The 18,605-nt window shown below is 40.3% G+C and overlaps 1 protein-coding gene across 6 annotated transcripts in view; it reads right to left on the reverse strand.

Moving 5' to 3' along the window:
• Window positions 1–410: 410 nt before the first annotated feature.
• SMAD1 (SMAD family member 1) overlaps window positions 411–18,605 on the reverse strand; it is a 103,703-nt gene continuing 85,508 nt past the window's right edge. For all 6 annotated transcript variants that reach the window (XM_080588676.1, XM_080588671.1, XM_080588673.1 and 3 more), the window contains 5 exons: window positions 12,496–12,753; window positions 9,692–9,808; window positions 5,951–6,172; window positions 3,656–3,912; window positions 411–1,827 (listed from right to left, as the gene is read on the reverse strand). In XM_080588676.1, the coding sequence (XP_080444802.1) occupies window positions 1,684–1,827; window positions 3,656–3,912; window positions 5,951–6,172; window positions 9,692–9,808; window positions 12,496–12,753 (998 nt within the window). In that variant the 3' untranslated portion in view covers window positions 411–1,683. The remainder of the gene's footprint in view (window positions 1,828–3,655; window positions 3,913–5,950; window positions 6,173–9,691; window positions 9,809–12,495; window positions 12,754–18,605) is intronic.

An 18,605-nucleotide genomic window follows, 5' to 3' on the forward strand; every position in this document is an offset into this window, starting at 1 on the left:
AGACGCAAACAGATGAGGCCAGATCTCATCTGAGTTCCTATTTCCTCTAGGAAATGTTTCCTATGTGAAATATTTCTCACCATCTTTCTCAGAACTCTGTAAGCATGCAACAGTGCTTACTTAGAAGTTACTTCCACAGTTTTACTGAAACACCTAGCAGGCTGTAAAAGCACAGAAATTCAGCTCATTCAGATATCGTATGATCGGATCTCAAAGATCTCTTACAAAGTGGTTAGGATACTTCAGTGTTACTACACCCATTCTAATCTTGCCTAGTTAAGAAGTCTTTCTAGAGAGCTCGTTTTATTACTGAAGTCAGTATGAGAGATAATGTGTCTCTTCGCTTCTGGTTGTTCCTTCTCCAAGTTGTATCTGTATCTGGTTTGTCAAAAAAAAATCTACTAAGAAGTGGACAAGACAAAGTTTTAATCAAATGTAAGCAGTAACAACAGGTTTTATTCAAAACTTCCAGTAAAGAGGACCCACTAAGATTTGGAATAAAGGTACTTAAAGTACTACAGCTTATGTGAATATAAAAGATCAAAGAAAAAAATAAACCAAGCAGTAAAAAAAATAAAAATTAAAAATATATATTTTTAAAAAGTTTGAAATAGACCCACACAGGGATTTTGAAGTCCTCCAAACAATTAACAATTACTATGTTTGGCAAAACAAGATTCTCTTACAAAATTAAAAGCCTACTTCTGTTACATACACTGTATAAAACTGCTCAATAGTTAAAGAGCACGCTGTACAATTATGTCTTGAAATACATAGAGCTGCAGCCTTCAAACTGCAGGAATTAGTCATTTTGTCCTCTTCACAGGTAAAAGAATTAACCAGCTGCACAACTGTTTTGGGGAAAAGGAAGAGGCAAAAATAGTCAGAATTAACAAGACAAAGCCACTATAAAAATGAAACGCACAGCAAAAACTCAGACCTCAGTTTAAACTAACAAGCTATGTTTACAATATATTCTACATTTCAGTTGTCATTTCCCTTCCCACTCCCACCTCCCCCCATTCAAATATTCCTAACTCCTTTATGGTCTAAGTCTAATTAATTTCTAAACTTTCAAATACACCGTACATACATTTAGCAAAAACATACCTAACATTCTTACAGCAGTATGGTCAGGACACAATTTCCAAGATTATTACACAGTTATTGAGGTTAAGCCATATAACCTTTTTTGTCTTTTAAAGAGAACAGCAACTATCAGCTTCGACAAATGGTTTTAGAATGGACTGCAGAAATCCTGCAAAAGGCAGACTTCAACATTGGCTCTTAGCCCCAGAGGACACAGAAAAAAAAAGTGAGCAATGGACATAAGAAAGAAAAAATCGCAGAGTGCCAACTACAGGATGGTCCTTCAGGAACTTGCTCCAACAGATTGTGGTTTGGGCTTGGTTGTCCCCCTTATGCTAAGCCCTACAAATCAACTTTGCAATAGAATATTACAACGTAAACTAAAATTCTTGACACCAACAGTATGTCAAAGGGTTGTTGTGTTGTTTTTTTTTTTCTGAATCCAACAGTTGGTCACAGAAGTCAAGTATTTTCATGGCTCTTATTCAGCTGTTGCCAGTTCGGGGGGCAGAGGGGGAAGTGTGTGTCTGACTCATACGTCCTTCAAGTACATGCAAGGCTCAATTGTTTCCAAAATGCAGGAGCTTGGGACCTTTAAGACACTGAAGAAATAGGATTATGAGGAGAGCCCATCTGAGTAAGTACTTTATCCAGCCACTGAAGGGGACCATGAAGGTGTATCTCTATCCAGCATGGAGTGCTCGTTACATCTTGACGATGATATTCAGCTCCCCAGCCCTGGAAACAGAATGATAAGTGGGGAAAGAAGAAAAATCACCTTATTTTATAATAACGAATGTGTGAAAAGCACATGTGAATCGTTTTCTTCCTTACTGAAGTAATCTAGCTTTCAACAGTGATTATCAGCAGGATGACATTCATTTATCACATTTCAACAAACAAATCTGAAGTAAAAAAAAATTGGAAGTGTCATTTTGTGATCTCTTGGAATGAGACTCTAAGTTCTCAAAGACATAACTTCTGGCAATGCAACGTTTCCTCACACCTCACCACCAGTTACATGATGTCCCACCCATAAACTTTCTGAAAAGAGGGATAATCAAGTCTCCCGCGCCATGATCAAAAATAGAACAAAACTGGGAAAAATGCTGACAAACAGATCAACAAATTAAAAAATGAGCTCATAGACTGACATGATGGAATTGGAGGTGAGGCATCTGTCTGACAAGAACCAAAGCATGTTTTGCAGGACGGTCAGGACAAACACAGTGATAAATCAGAAACATTTACTCTCAGGAGAAAGAAGGCATGATCACTGTCCAGCAGGCTACTTCCAAGTTAAGACAAGTGCCAATAGGTCTTCTTTCAGCTCATATCCAATCTAGTAACCGTTACTACCAAGGATATAAACAGATACTTAAACAGCATTCAAAATCATTTTGTAAGAGAACTGTTTTTGGTGGGGGTCTGTAGACAACACAATGACGCTGCTCTGCATTAACCCCTAATTAAGGGATTACTCAGCTCCCAACACTGGTAGCAGCAGCTCCAAACACCGTGCAGTGCAACATCCAATATGCAGGAGGTCCTGTGCATCTGTTCAGACAGCACTGCTGTACAACTCTACAGGATGTGGAGCTATAAACAACCTACTCCATTTTAGCAGTCCCTACCCTAACACATCTGAGAAGTACCATCCTCCTCTGATGTGTGACTAGCCTTTTTTTTTTTTTTTTTTTTTTTTTTTTTACATCAGTACACATGTTGATATTCATAGCCACATAACAAATCTTGACTTTACATGTCCCCTTAGAATAGAAAGGTACATGTATTATTCCAAATAGTTACTGTGTCTCCTGATTTGCTAGCTGCTGATCAGGACAAATTTAGAAGATTATGCTATCTGCATTCCCACAACCACTACAATGACTTACACGGCTGTCCCAGCTCCCATCTCCAAAAATGCCAGCCAGGAACAGAAGCATGAAGTTCAGCTGAACAGCTTTAAGAACAGGAGTCGGCACAGACCAATAGCAGTGTAATTTAAAGGGGCAAAAGCTGATGCTATGTAATGAATTGGTGGCTTTTACATTTTTAGGCCAAGTAATTGACCACTCAACTCTCTTCTCAAAGCTTACTTGTATTGTACCACGCCATATCCCCCCCCCAAAATTAAAAAGACAAGCCCCATAAATCTAGAGTAATTATGCAAATAATTATACACACACACTATCTATATACACATTAAATAGAAGTATTCAATTGAATCATTATGTTTAAGAGAGGCATTTCAATGAAACTGGAGTAGTTAACAGACATGATAGCAACGCTTCAGAAAGCAACTAGAGAGAAAGCTGAAGAAAGACCATCTGCAAGTCACCTCAGCTTTCAAAGTCTATGCATCAGGAGATGGATTTTGGTCTGTAGACAACTTTATATCATTCAGATCTGTCTTACACTTCCAGAACACTATTCTATAAACATTTAAACTCAGAAATTATTAACAGGTTGATGGAGGAAGGCGATCGACAATTCAGAATCACCACATTAAGAAAAAAAATATTTATTTTGCTTACAAAATAAGCTCAAGCAAATTTTCACATACCTTTACGAAACTCATACGGAGAGTGCACATCTTAGTAAGCTCATACACTGTCTCAAAGCCATGGTTCACTGACTGTGCCAAAAGTTGAGCAAACTCTTGATTATTGAAAATCTTCAAACTGCAGCCACTAGGTATTTTGCACACTGTGGTCGGATGGAAACCGTGATGGTAGTTGCAGTTCCGACTTTGCACAAAAATACTGCTGTCACTGAGGCATTCAGCGTACACTTCTCCACCAACATAATAGAGATGAACACCTGGAAGGAGAATGTTGACATTAAGAGGTTAGATGAATTCACACCACGCATCTGTTTTTCACGGTATGTCTCCATATGTTTCTGCTTAAAGAGATTAACACTGCATATCAGACCATATTCTGCCTTAAAACTTTTTTTTTTTAATGTTCCATCAGTACATGATTTGAAAGTAGGGTGTGTATATAGGTATGCATATGCAAGGATAATCAGTAATTGCTGTATTTTAATGTGCTGTATATTCAACAACAATAAACCAGCAAGTACTGCAGTAATTTTGATGCTGTACAGTGGATGGCTTGGCCAGCTGAACTTTGTTCTCATTATATTTATGTGAAACAGTAACTGGAAATGCAGGGGGGGAAAGCAGATACTAAAACAGCCTCAAACTGGATTCTCTCAACAAAGTCCTGAACGCTATTTTTGTTAGCATGAGGCTTTTTTCAGCTCACTTTAATGCTTTCTCTCCAGAAAGCTGGAAAAAGAAAATTTCCCTTATATTCCTCATGTGTCTGTCAAATGAGGGTGCATGTCAACTTCCCAGTCCTCACTGCTATTTCCCACTCCCTCACCCATCACTGGTGGCAGCAATGCCCAAAAACGTGACATACAGGGAACCTCTGTGGAAATGTGCTTGGGAGAACTCAATTCCAAAGGCTTTGAGAAACCAAGAAAATTTGCCTTTGGTGTTTAGAAATGGATTATTTGCTGCTTAAACCTTTCACCTCTCACAATGTTACGAGTCAAAGAAGCAAACACACAGACTTTAAAAACTAAACTGAAATCCAATCAGAATGCCTTGACTGTGCTCTGTCACGTAAGATTTCGCTGTTGTCTATGTATGTACGTGTGTGGGAACACATATAACACCATCTGATCAGCAAATCAGTTTATGGCTGCTTTCAAGTTTAGGATTTACTCCTTTTTCCTCAAAGACTAACAGTTCTACATCATCAAGAATTATATACATACACTTATTCAACAGCTTCCCTGTCTTTTCTGCTCTACTTTGGCACACATACAGTTAAGTGCTTCAGCAGAAGGCTGCTTGCAGCTGGGTTACTTTTAAAGGGAAAATGAATGAGGTGTTAAATAAATATCCTCATACTTGGTAAGATGGATGGGGCGGAAAAGAAGGGAGAAGTGTTAGGACTTGAGTGGCGCAGCACAGGTGGGGTGTACTGCTGAGAGCTGCACAAGTCCTCCCGTAGAGAAAAGTTTTCCAGGCTAAGGGCAAAAACTTGATGACCTTCAGTTCCTTCAGTTTCAATTCTTTACTCCTCTAAGGAAGGAGAAGATACTTCATTAATTGACACTTATTGCAGATAACCACAGGTTGGGCATGCTCAACCCCCAACTGTCTCTGAAAATTTGCTAATAATGTAAGCTCCTGAAAACTTTGTCTGGCAGGAATACACCATTGCAGGGCCAATGTCAGATTTGAATGTCAACTGCATTATGGGCAAGTTCTCAGAAAAGAGGACTGTATTGAGTCAGACACAAACCAGAAGCTTTTCTCTTTTGCAGGACACTGTCACAGCCACAGAAGAGAACAAGATTCCCAATGAAAAAAAATCACCAGCTTCTTTAAAAATGCATTTGGAAAACTATTTTAGCAAGTTGTCCTTCTAAAAACATGCTAGGATAGCTAAATTGTGTTGGAACTAAAGGCAGCTAAAAATTTTGTGCCAAGAACTATCATTTGGATTTCCATATGCACCAATAATCAAGACAAATCAAGATATTTCATTAAAAAAACTGCCTTAAGCTCTTGCTCTAATTAAAGTTATGATAGGCTTTGGGCAATAAAGAATTGATTAGGGATAAAGATTTCCTGTAATTACACAACAGGTAAGAACAATACCGTGCTTATACGACCTGGCCAGAAAATTATACATTTACCAATATTCTAACAAGCACTTATCCCACATACTGAGAAGAGCAGCTTGCTCTTGAAGCAAATGGCCCAGGCTGTCAATCCTAGTGGAAATATCCCTGCGAAAGAAACTCCCCAAAAAGGATGCAAAGATCTAAAACTCACCTTTGCCAATGTGTCGCCTCGTGTTCTCAATGGTGGAATTGCGGTTAACATTGGAGAGCAGCCCCAGGCAAAACCTGTTTTTGTTGTTTGAAGGATCAGTGAAGCCATCCACCAGGATGCTGGTGGAAGAAGCATGGAATGCCTCCCCAACGCGATTATTCAGCTCGTAATAGACAATGGAGCACCAGTGCTTTGGCTCTTCGTAAGCGACTGCCTGAACATCTGTAAAGCAACCACACAAATGTTACAGTCTAGCGGCACTGGAATACAGGCCTGAGATTTAAAGATTCATAAAACTGCTGATTTTGGCTGAAGATCACTGAAAGATGATCTGGATAAGCAGCTGCAGTTAAAGAAAGGCTCTTCTGTCTTCAGTTGTTTTTGAACTTTTCATTACCACAAACACACAATAGAATAATTTCACCTCAACTTCACTTGCACGAGACTCACAAGTGGAAAAGGCTGGCACTACATATCCACAGAAAAGTGCAGGAAGCTCCCAAGAACATACCAAGCAGTGCCCCAATAACCCTGCTGCATTTTCTACATAATGCTAAGGTGCAGGCCCGGAAAGCAGAGAAACACTTCTGCAATCATACATCTCAACCCTGAACAAGGGCCTAACACACAGAATCCTAATAATTATGCTGGACTAAAGAGAAGATGAAATCAAGGTAGGTATTATTTAATGGGAACCTTTTATTCATCAAGTGCTAGCAAATAAAAAACTTGCAACTGTTCCCCAACAAAAGAATTACTTCTGGAGTAACAGCAAGGACTTCTCAGGACTTGGTTTTGCAGACTCTGGTAGCAACAAGCTCCTCCTAAGCAGCTCCTAAGCAAAGCTGGGAACTGTGCAGAATGCCAATAGGAAATCCATGGTTCGCAACGTCTATCTGACAAGCTCTAGGAACACATGGTAGTCTTGAGGTAACACTTGTGACTCTACACTGGGAAAAGTTTCTTCAGAAGATCTTTACCAAAGGGAGTTTCACAGTGGGTGTCCAACAACAGCACAGGCTTCTTCAGATGTCTCCACCCAGTACGCATTCTTTCAAGTGCCAAATACAGCTACAAATTATTAAACTGCCTCCAAATAAAAGGAGGCTAGTGAAGGGATGTGGTTGCTTTATGTGGTTTCTTTTAGATGAAGGAGACTATTTCCCTCCTCAGCCTAGCGCAGTTGGACTTGCTGCTAAGATACCAGCTTTGCAGATTAAAGCTCTAACTACAGGCCAAAGTGCTAACATGAAAATAAGACTGGTGTTACAGGAAAACTTGTTTCTCTGGCCAGAGGATTCCTTCTCCCAACCCCAAGTCTTAACTGAAATCAGCCAACCAAGTCCAATTAATATTTTCCCTCATATTCCTGTTCATACTTCCCTTTGTTCATACCACTATGATTTTTCTGACATGCGAAATGAAACAAAAAAAAGTTCCTCCCCAAACAAACATTATATAACAGATAAGAAAGGTGGCAAACAGTAGAAAGCAGGGTAACATCCTACATCATTGTGCAAAACTTCTGAGCATAATGTCTACTGCTGACTAATACCTTACTTAAAACAGTGGCAAAAAGGAGCTGGTCTTTCCTGATACCCTTGTTACTTTCTATCCTCTCATGTCATTGTTAAAAAATAAAATAACAAAAATCAGTCATTAATTATTAGTAAGAGGTTACTACACTTTGAATTCACATGAAGATGCCAGCAATTATCAAAGCTGCAGCTTTACCCCAGTTCTCAAAAGTCAGGAAGAAATCTTGCCAGCTGGCCATTCTTCCAGAATGAATCATATCTCTCTCACACAGATTTCATACTAACTTCCTTACATTTGCTTTAAGTCATGCAGAGCAGGTGCGCTTAGTCTCTCTATTCCCAGCATGGGCCAACAATGGAAATTACCCAACTTCATTGACAGGATGCAGCTTGTTAAGTCAAATCTCCTAAGACTAACAAATCACTGCGAAGAACATGCTTCTAAGAGCTTGCAAGAGAAGCGCTGCGGTAAGTTTACACTAAAAACTGTTCTTTAAAAAGTCTGATGCAGGTTGTAAAAGTGGTGAAATTACAGCATACACACACACAAATAACAAACACAGGAAGGCATACCGAGTTTTTGTTGTTTTCGTATTTTTTTTTTTAAACTGAAGGGGCAGAGGTGAGGCTCCACTGTACTAAACTATTAGGAGGGAAAAACACTAACGGACTTTTTATTCTGGAATGGTTGCACGTTACAAGGGAAGAAGAAAAATGCAAAACCTCTTCTTACTAATGGAAGAATTCTATGGTACACATGTATTTTAAGAGAGGCAAACATGCAAAAAGTCTGTAGTCAGGCATAAACATTGCAAATTTACTTTGGGCCTTCAACAGCAGCAAGATACACACACGCAGTGTATCGTATCAGTGAAAACTGGAAATGCTACACAGATGGGGTTTATCACATGCAAGATTCATTCCACACAGAGAGTAAATAGGTTACCAGGGAACCTATCCAAATTGTTTTAAGAGAGTAAATATACTTCCTGAAACCAGACATTAAGCTTAGCAACAAAACAAGTAAAAACTCAAACAATAGTTAAATTGTTCATACGCTTGTGATCTTTATAATCATTCTGGCACAGCATTCAGCTTGCTGCTCTTTCTTGGCATGGTCAGTAACTGTGTAAGCTTATGTGTTCTCTAAAGGGGCTATTTCTCACAATGTGACGAATGCACTAAATCCTTTACTCAGCAGTCACGGCTGGCTGCAAAGGCTTTAAAAAGCAATGTGTAAAAAGATGTCTGTGTCATAGTACATAAAGCAATAGGACATATACTTTTTTTAAATTATAGATTTCAAAGTCTGTAGCAATGCCAGCTCTGGCAGACAGCTCTGAGTTTTGAACCATGTGCTGCCATTGCCAGACTCAAAGATAGAATAAAAATGGGGAGAGGATGGAACAACACACACACACACACACAGAGAAGTAAAAATAAAGAAAGCTTTTTTTTTTTTAACCCAGGAGAAGGGTTAACTATTTGAAGCAGAGCATATTCTCTAAGGACGTTAATTTAAGAACTGAATTCAAAACAAAAACATAATGAGAACAGACATTTTATGACATGTACTGTCTCAGAGGAAAAAACACAGATACTCCAGTTGCCTGTGAAAAACGTCTGTGGGCATTTACATAATTGACAGTATTACCCATCCTCTGATCAAGTCTTTGTTTGGAGAACTATGCTTGACTATAGCTACTGTTATCCACAATTCAGTAAGCGCTGTATAGTGTTAACTGTACTGTTCCAATAAATTAATGTATTTAAGAGATACAGAGATTCCTTTCCTTGCACATATGTAATTTCAGCAGTGCACGTAGAAATGTGCTGCATTGTAAGAATTCTCGCTGTTCAGGGATTATAATTTCCAGACACAAAATATATAAAAATTACTTTGGTCATGACTTGTTTGGGAGTCAGAAAGTAATAAAGCCCACATACTTTCATTTTTAATGAGTTATGTTCTTGTTATAAATAAATATTTACTTTTTAAAAATCATCTCCAGATTTATTATTTTTCCCTGTTGCTGTAAGACATAAAAAGTTGTTTGTGTTTTTGTCCTCTTTTCTACAGCTAAAAATTTCCATAAACAACACACACACAATATGAAAAGTCAATTATTAACAGCATCCAAGAAGTTCTGAAGTACTTCACTGTTAAGAAGCAAAGCAGAAAACGAGAAGGAAGTATTTTTACCTCCTCTGTGTATGTCAGGATGGATTGCAGGTGCCATCATGTTGGTATCCATTGGCTGGGAGGTATCGTGTGTCATCTGATCTTCCGGAGGCAGGTAAGCAGGAGGGGGAGTATCAGCTAAGTATAGAAAAAGCAGAGATACACAAACCCTTTCCTCTCTTTAAAGTATATATATACATACCCACATAAACAGTTTCAGCCTGGAAATGCTTCCAGCCTGACTCAGCTATAAACTTTCACCCACCAGAAATCTGAGAAAGCAATCATGGACCTTGATTCAGGAAAGCAAAGAATTACTGTGCACATTAAGCACAACAGTTATAAAAACAAGTCACTCCCTGCCCCCCACCAAGCCACAAAAGAAAGCATAGCTACATTGCCAGTCCACATCTTCTGCAGGTTGGAAGTGCCATATAGACATTAACACACAGAGCTCTCAGGATCAGACCCAAAGTAAATATTGAATATGGTAAATACGAACAGAAGTTGGAGCAGAAAGCTTTCAGTTCCAGCTTTTCTGTTTCCAGCATGATTCCACCAGCAAAGTATGCAAACATCCCTGATACATCCACGACTTTATTATTACTATTGCAAAGTAATGCTTTACAATCTAGCTCCATTTCCCTAGAGAGGAAACAGTAGAAAGTATTGAGGAACCCAGATTTTACATAATAACTTTTGGGTCTGGAATTTATTTGCCTGTGTCTCCTACTGGCTGCACTGGCCAGTTCAGAATTGAATCGCTAGCATAAAAACCATCTCGTGAACTCTGACCGTACTCACTAAAACACTGCCACTGCACTGCTCGGAGTGCCCTAACCAGGTACTTGTGCTGCTCTCCAGCTACCTATGGTGCTTCCCAAAGGGCTTCTCAGAAGCTGCAGGAAGCCGCTGATAGCACCACCTCCCCAGTACACCACAGAACCCTCTCTTCCACATGAGTTGCACAGAGCTACATGCAAAAGAGTTCAGAAACCCTTGCCCAATTTCTGCAAGCTTTTGTTGCAAAAGCTGGGGCTAGATCACCACTGTTCTACCTCTGGTGAACACGGCTGCTGCTCGTCCCACGTTTACTCCATTGCTGAGAGCACTGACTGCAAACTACAACAGTAGTCTGGGGACTTCAAAACCCTAAAAACCATATCAGTATCAAGAAAAGGCAGGAGAACCGTACCACTGATTTGTAACTATTTCTCTCTTTTTTAACACAAGCTAATGAAATTTATTCACTGCTTGTTACTTAGGAGATACTCTCCTGTGAGCTTTATGTCTAGCACTGGCAGGTACACTGCTAATTCCCTTACGTGAATACCCTCGGTTGGAGGAATGAGCAGCAAGGAGAAGATAATGTCTACATGACTGCATTAAAAGCTTAACAGTCTGCAGTGGAATTTAAAAGCCTCCTGTTTTACTAAGCCTCAGCATTCGTGTGTGTGCAAATATGATGTTGGTGATGCACAGATAAGGAAACAGAACTGTAAGGCTATATGCAACAAATTAACCTGTATATGGAAAGTTTTCAAGATCTTTGGACATTTTTTTTTTTTTTTTGTATTTTCCGGAAGTCAATCTCCTCTTTCCCTAGCAGCGGACAATTGTCCAGAACTAAGTATGAAGGACATCAGTATCTTGACTTTGCTCTAATTCAATTTCTTCACTGCAGCTGCTGACACGTCTTTACGGGGATGTGGACAGAACAAACCCCTCAAAGATCAAGTGAGCTTCCACACGCCAATGTTCAGGAAGACCTTCCTGTTGGAAAAGCCTTTATCTCTGCCTGCTGGAAGAAACCCAACCACACCAATCATATTTAAAGCAAAACAAAAACACGGAGGGTAGACAGCTGTTTCTACCTCAACTTTTCACATTTTAAAACAAAAAAACAAAAAAAAAACAAACTTCTTCTTTCCCTCCTGCCTCTGCAAGTTCAGTAGTCTTCATTCATGATAGAAACATTTTCAAGAGAAACTCCTATCAGCAGCAGAAATCTATGGATGTTAATTTTACCTAATAGAAAACAGATTTTTACAAGTCTGCCACTTTTGTTTACACATGCTCTCCTACAGCCCCTGAAGAAAACATGCAACCAGGCTATCCATAAGCATTTGCACAGAGTCCTTCTAGCATTTAGATCTAGAGATCTCTCACAGGCTTTTCTGCAATTTTTCCTTTTTACCAATTTGCATATAAAGATGTAAAAAAAGACAGCTGCACAGAAAAAAACAGCTACAAACAGCTGTCAACAATAAATAAAGTTTGCAACTTCTTTGACTGTAGGAATTAAAAGAGCCTGAAGATTTCTTTTGGGGGCCTTAAGGAACTGTTTTACAGTTGAAATGTATTTGTTTCTTGAGATAATATCATTGCGTGAAGAAGTTTTATCAAGTAGCAGCTGCATGATCTCTTTGAGAAACATCCTTCTTTTGCAGAACTATATCTCTGTGCTAAATTTATGATGACCTCTTTCCTAAGGAAGAATGAGCCACAGCATTCTTCTTGTATATTGACTGTTATGCTCTATGGGCTACACTGTTAAACAACCATCCCAGAAAAATCCCTAGTTTTGAATCCCATCCACCACCGCAGAACAGTTTTAATCTTAACATTTTAATTGTGTTTGAAAGAGGAAAAATATTAAAAACCTCGATATTATTCCCATAGACAAACCAATTACATAGCCTTTATTACCTACCCTCTCAGCTTACTATTGAACACAAGTGTTGGCTGATAATCGCAAAAACATGAAGATACCTGTGATGTCCAACACATTGCCACTTCTCAAGAGTCACAGAAGTTGACCATACCTGGCATCTGGAAAGGACTTCCCGGGTCTGAGCTGGCTGGAGAATGGGGGTAGGTGCTGCTGCTGCTTCCAGGCGAGTTTGGATAGCTGCTGTTTGGCGAGTGGGGGAACGGGTGACTGTTGGGTTGCTGAAAAGAGTCCGGGAAAGTAGCGTTGTGCGGCATGTGGGGCTCGTTTTGTCCTAAGTTGCGGAACTGAGCCAAGAGGCTGTGCTGAGGGTTGTACTCGCTGTGCCTTGGGACCAGCACTGGAGGAAGAACTGAAAAGGTAGGAAAAAAAAAAGGGGGGGGAAAGAGCCACAGCGTTAGAGACTCAGCTCTGAAGGACTAGGCTATACCTGGAAAAAAACATTCTTCACCCCCTAGGGCAAATTTACAGCTGCCTTAAAAACAAGGTAGTCAAATCGAGGAACACATGTCTAAGCAAGAACTCTCTTCCTTATATCCGGTTACTGCATAGCTTGAATTTGTAGCGATCATGCTAGCTGCCCTGCTCACCAGCCCGGAGCTTGTTTTCAGAGGGCCAGGGGAGAAGAGCCAAGGACGAGCTGCAATTCCACATTTTGGTTTTATTCGCACAAAGAAATGCTGAGAAGCAGTCCCAGTGCAATGCTGACAGGCACTTCGTTCTACCGCACTTGTGAGCCTGCTAATCACGTAATGGCCTGTAACCCAAAACCTTGCTAATAAGAACAGGGATTTTTTTCTGAAGACAATACTAATATCATATAGGCCTTGAACTGAGCCTGGTCCCAACAGCTGTAATTTTATTTTTAACCTAGGCTATGCTCTTACCAGTTAGTACTAAAATGGTTATTAACCCTTCAAATCAGTTTACAAGTGTAATTTAAATAAAATTATCTAGTTCGAAATAATAATAATAAAACTGAGCTGCAATTGAGGTCCAACTATATGCTACTACGGGATCAGAGAAACGCACATCGGACACTGCTGGTCTCCCCATGCTCTCAAGGCCTCCTCACTCGAGGAAAACAAAGGTCTCTTTAACTGGGCACACGAACATGATACCAGCTACACCAAGATAAAAGAAGCCGATCTTTTTCCAGTGCCTCAGCCTCTACCTTTGAATGCCTCACAGCAAAGTCCAAGGTACTCAAAAGATTAAGCGCTTGTCTTGTTAGAGACCGAGATTCTGGGGTGATGAAGGAAGCGGAGGAGAAAGAAAGGCAGGGAGAAAGAGATCCATGCACAGAGAACTGAAATAAGAAGTTATTGTCCTCCATACTTGCCCCTTCCCTTCATTACCTCTATTTCCCAATTCCACAGCCCCACAAGACCAGAGGAAACCCCATGTGTGCCTTCAAGGGAAGGTGCCAAAACCCACAAAGTGTTAAAGCCCTCTCCCTGAGCCTCCTGCCCTGTCCCCAAAACCTGGTGGCCTCATGGGAGACAAACAGAAGGAAAAGGAAAAGCCTCCACAGCCAAAACTGTATCACTACTATTAAGAAAGGTGTTCAGAGACAGCTGCTTCACCAAAAGACGAATTATAAACTCATTGCAAAACAAGAACAAAATGTTAAAAAGTCATCTTGATAAAGAGGTTCTTCCAATGCCTCAGGACACCTTTACTCCTCCAGCACTCGGCTTATTCAGAAGTATTCAGGCTCTTACTTCAGTGTCCAGGGGTCTGAGAGCACCACGATATTGTTCCACCCACAGACCAGGCCTAAGGCCTAGGCCCACATTTAAACTGTATACAAAGGGATGCCACACATACAACTTGCTCTCTATTCTGAGAGCAAGCCATACATTAACTGAAGAAGCAGATTTTCCTCACTTTTTTCTTTTGCTTATGCATAACAGAAAGAGAAATTTATCCACCAGATTTTTGCCTGCTACTGGCATTAACACATGTAAGGTTTGATCCCAGAAACCTTCCTTGAACAGACACACTGGAAAAAAAAAAATCACACCTCATGACTAAAATTAAGGCTGTTTGTTAGTGTCAAAAGCAGGTTTTCAAGACTTAATCTGATGCTTCACTTTCTTAGAGCAGCTTCACTGAGTTTCAACAGATCTCAAGTACTTGAGACAGATGTCATTCCTAAGGAGATTTGTTTAGATACGAAAATTTTAACCAACTCCATCTTACAAGGAATATACAAAATTCCTAATTACAGCATTTTCTGAAACAAAGCACATCCATCTACCGCACTCTGGAAGCTCCCAACTGCGAAACGCCCCAGGAGGAGCTGCATCTCCCTCAGCCAGGCAAGCTGCCTCTTGCCTCTGACGCAACTGTTCTCATAGGTCACTGGTAAAAGCCACCAGAGAAAAAGCATTCAGGTGGACATCACAAATCCCCCTGTTCACAACACAGCAAGGGTCAAACCCTGTCCCTCTGAATTTTAGGATCTCTTCAAATTAAACGTGTTCTGTTAAGCCTAACAGTTCTTCTGTAGTGAGGTCAAGCAACACATTAATTGTTATGGCCAACGTTTGATGGACTCATAAATTACAAGTGAAGTGAAAAAACTAACAATGAGATCATGTGTTAAAAACTATTTTCCCTTTCCTGTCTTTATGATTCTTCCTTACGTTTCTGACCATTAAAAAAAACACAGCTTTCCTATCTCTTCCTTTCCTGCGGATGAAGGTCAAACCATTAACTTTTCTAAAGTTAATTTGTGCATAAAGTACATCACCTACCTTTCCCATCCCCAACCTCACATTAAACAATGACACACATGACATCACAGGAAGCCATGCGATTTATAGCATTCTAAAATAGCTGGAGAACAGGATATTTTCTGTATGTTTTCTGTAATTAAAATAAGGCTGTGCCTGATTTTCCCCAAGGAAAATATATGCATGTTTTCGCCTATTGGGCAGAACCACTGGTGAAGTTTAGAAAGACTTGAGACAGGAACCCATCTCCTCTTCCCTATACTTTTCCTCCAACTAGTCTTTCAACCTAAAATAATTAAATGTCATCTTCTTCAAAATACACATGGAGAGGGAAGGAAGAAAACAACTGGTACTGATACCACCTAAATAGACTCCAAAATATCACTACGGAATGTATTTGGGCACTGTCCCTATTTCACACTTCCCTGCTTACAACCTTAAATGAGGAGAAAAACCCCCAAAGGCCACGCCAGATAGGACAGAGACCACTCCAATTAGTCCAGCGCTGGGACAATCGCTCACTGCCATGCATGTCCCGATCTCTCTGCAGCTCAAGGGCTTTTTGGCTGCCTCGCTGCTCCCTTTGGAGTCCCTGAGGAGTTAATCTGAAGGTCGCTCACCCGTAAACGAAGACGTGATCAGGGACTGGACCATTCAGAAGTACGTTCAGAAGTACGGACGGATGCCAGGAGCTCAAAGTGTAATGGGGGATGCATACTGTTCCTGTTCCCCTCGCCCTGTGTAAGGCAGTGAGATTCTGGTCAGGTCGCAGCCCTCAGCCATATGGAATAACAAATTACTAGGGCTCCGTACGGCAGGGGAGGAGGCCGATCTCTGCTGCAGCTGCCAACTCCAGGAAAAGGTATCATTGGAGGGGAAAAAGCATGAGTGAGTTATTCTGTGCTAAGCCAGCACACCTGTTGCTATAAAATAATGAAGTGGTGCACATCTTTGTTGTGGGAATCTCTGCAGGATGCTGCTGTAACAGTTTGCAGACAATTTCCCCCTTTTTTGCTGTCTTTAGTGGAAGGGAAAACAGATACAGAGAAATGAAAGATTGTTTTTTTAAATGATCATTACTCAGTAGGATGCACTCATTTAAAGGAAACACACTACTAAATACACTGTTGTCTTAAAAAGCTACTGTAACAAACCATTTAATGGACTAGAGCCTTAAGTCATCAGACAGCTTGATTTTTGTGCCTTCTCAAACACCAAACTAAAAGGTTTAAGGGGCTAAACTGTGTCTTAATTTCGCTGCAGGTGTGGACCTGGAGGCCAGCATTAATACATGACTACTAGTAGTAACCCTGCTACTAATGGCTGAAGAAGGTAAACCACCCGGCAGTCAAGCTGGGTATGTTTGCAGAACTGTAGCAAAGAAGAGAGCCTGTATCTGTCAACTGAGTATGACAGCCTGGGAATTGGGTAGCTTGTTTTTAAACATGCAAATCATAATCAGAGTATGCCTGCACCAAACAAGTGGAGCTGTATTAAAGAAATTACAGCTACAGGGCAATTTCACCCACAGGGCCATTTCATCTAAGAGCCAAGAATGCCAAAAACATACAAGATAGACCAAAGACAACCTGGCTTTTCAGATAAATGTTTCAACTAACCACACCAAGAAAGAAATGCCTTTATGAAAATGTAATGGTGGCCTTTGAAGAAAGCTACTGATCTCCACTCTTTGTATCTCCAGTATGTCATCGTGTTCCTCAGAAAACTAACAGGTGTGCCTTCCTTAAGATTCTGGTTTTCCTTTCTGTTCTATTTTCACACTCCAGAGATAATGATTTCAGCAAACATAGGAAGTTGCCAGTTTTTGATTACAACCTCTTTTTTAAAGCCTCTCTTAAAAAAAAAAAAAAAACAAAAAAACCCCTACTCACCAAAGGACCTGCTGTACTTTCGAAGTAACTTGTTTTCAATTTGGATGGGGTATAGTTATCTTACATAAGACAAGGTGACAGCTAGTTTCTCTCAAGGGTTTATTTTTTTATTTTTTCCCCTTTGCATGTTACATGAAGATTTGGGTACGGGTATCTCTTTCCACGTCTGGAAATTCAAAGACCAAATACTGGAATAAACCGAGGGGCCATATAAAAGAAAGGAAGCTTTGATCACCCTTTCTTTCCAAAGTTTTCCCACTTTCCCACTCTTTCTGTGGCCTTTACAAAATAAAAGGATGAGCAACTGCTGCTGCACTTTCAACCATTCTGCTCTTAAAAATCATGACAACTTAGTGCATGTATGTTATGTACAAGTGTTTGTGCAGGCTTATACCAAAACATGGCCTTCAACCCTTATGAAGGCCTAAGGGCACTATCATTAGATGGTGCACTTTAATTTCCAAGCATCATATAGCTGTATTTTCATATTGATTTATGCAAAGCCACTCATGTTTTACGGGAAAAATAAAACTGCAGGTTGGGAAGGAGGGAAATCCTCACACAGCAGTTGGTGCTGTCTGGAAATGGGCATGAAAACGTGGGGCTGGGGGAGGAACTTGAGGCTTGTACCCTGAAAAGACAAAGTAGGAAAGGAAGTGGCAGGAAAACAAGGGAAAAAAAAAACACACAACAAAACCCCAAAACATAGCAGCGTTAAACTAACAAATTTCAATCCTTCTAAAGACTCTTAGCTTAATTTCCTGCTTTTGACGCCACAGCTGCTGAAATCGGCTGTGGCATCCTGGTGAGCAGCCCAGTCCCACGGTGGGAACAGAGCAGGTACCAGCGCATACCCAGCTGAGCGTGCTTAGCTCTGCTTGCTGTCTCCAGCATTAAAGAGTCATTGAAGCACGCTGACTGAAATGTCTTGCCAAGATCTTGCTTGTAAACAATAAAACACCAAGTAGAAAGAAAAGTTTTAATGTCATTAGGTTTTCTCGTGTTGCCTGAAACAAGACCTGGCGAAATTGAATATTCTCTGACCAGAGGACAAGTTCTCACATACAAAGACACTGACATGTCTACACTTAGGTTCGAGTTTACTCTTGGTTAAAAATAATTAATGCTCTTGTGGCAAACGCAATTCTCCAAGAATCTCACTACTTTATGTTGTTCCAATAGCACCTGGCTGAAGCAAGGCTGTGGTAGCACACCTTTGCTGTACTGTTTTCTCTAAAACAGAAGTGCCAGCCTTTTGGACTTTTGCTCCAAACCTAAATTCTAGTAGCTGCAAGTGAAAAGGCTCAGTAATAGCTGTCCAGCAGTCTGCTCCGGGTGACAGACAGACAAACATTCCAGACCTTCTATTCTGGGAGAAAGCTGAGAGCTGCCTTGTTTTCTCAACTCTTTGCTTTATTTTGCAGTTTCTGTAGACCTCACAGCTTCATTTGTCGTTTTACATAGTTGCAACTGAAGACTGTATTTAAAAACAGAAGGGGGAGGAAAAAAAACCCGCAGTTGTCGCTTTATTGACTTTACTTTTACATCAGACATCTGGTCTAAATGCATTT

This window comes from Anser brachyrhynchus (assembly GCF_964034855.1).
Source record: "Anser brachyrhynchus genome assembly, chromosome: 4".
Taxonomy (NCBI): Eukaryota; Metazoa; Chordata; class Aves; order Anseriformes; family Anatidae; genus Anser; species Anser brachyrhynchus.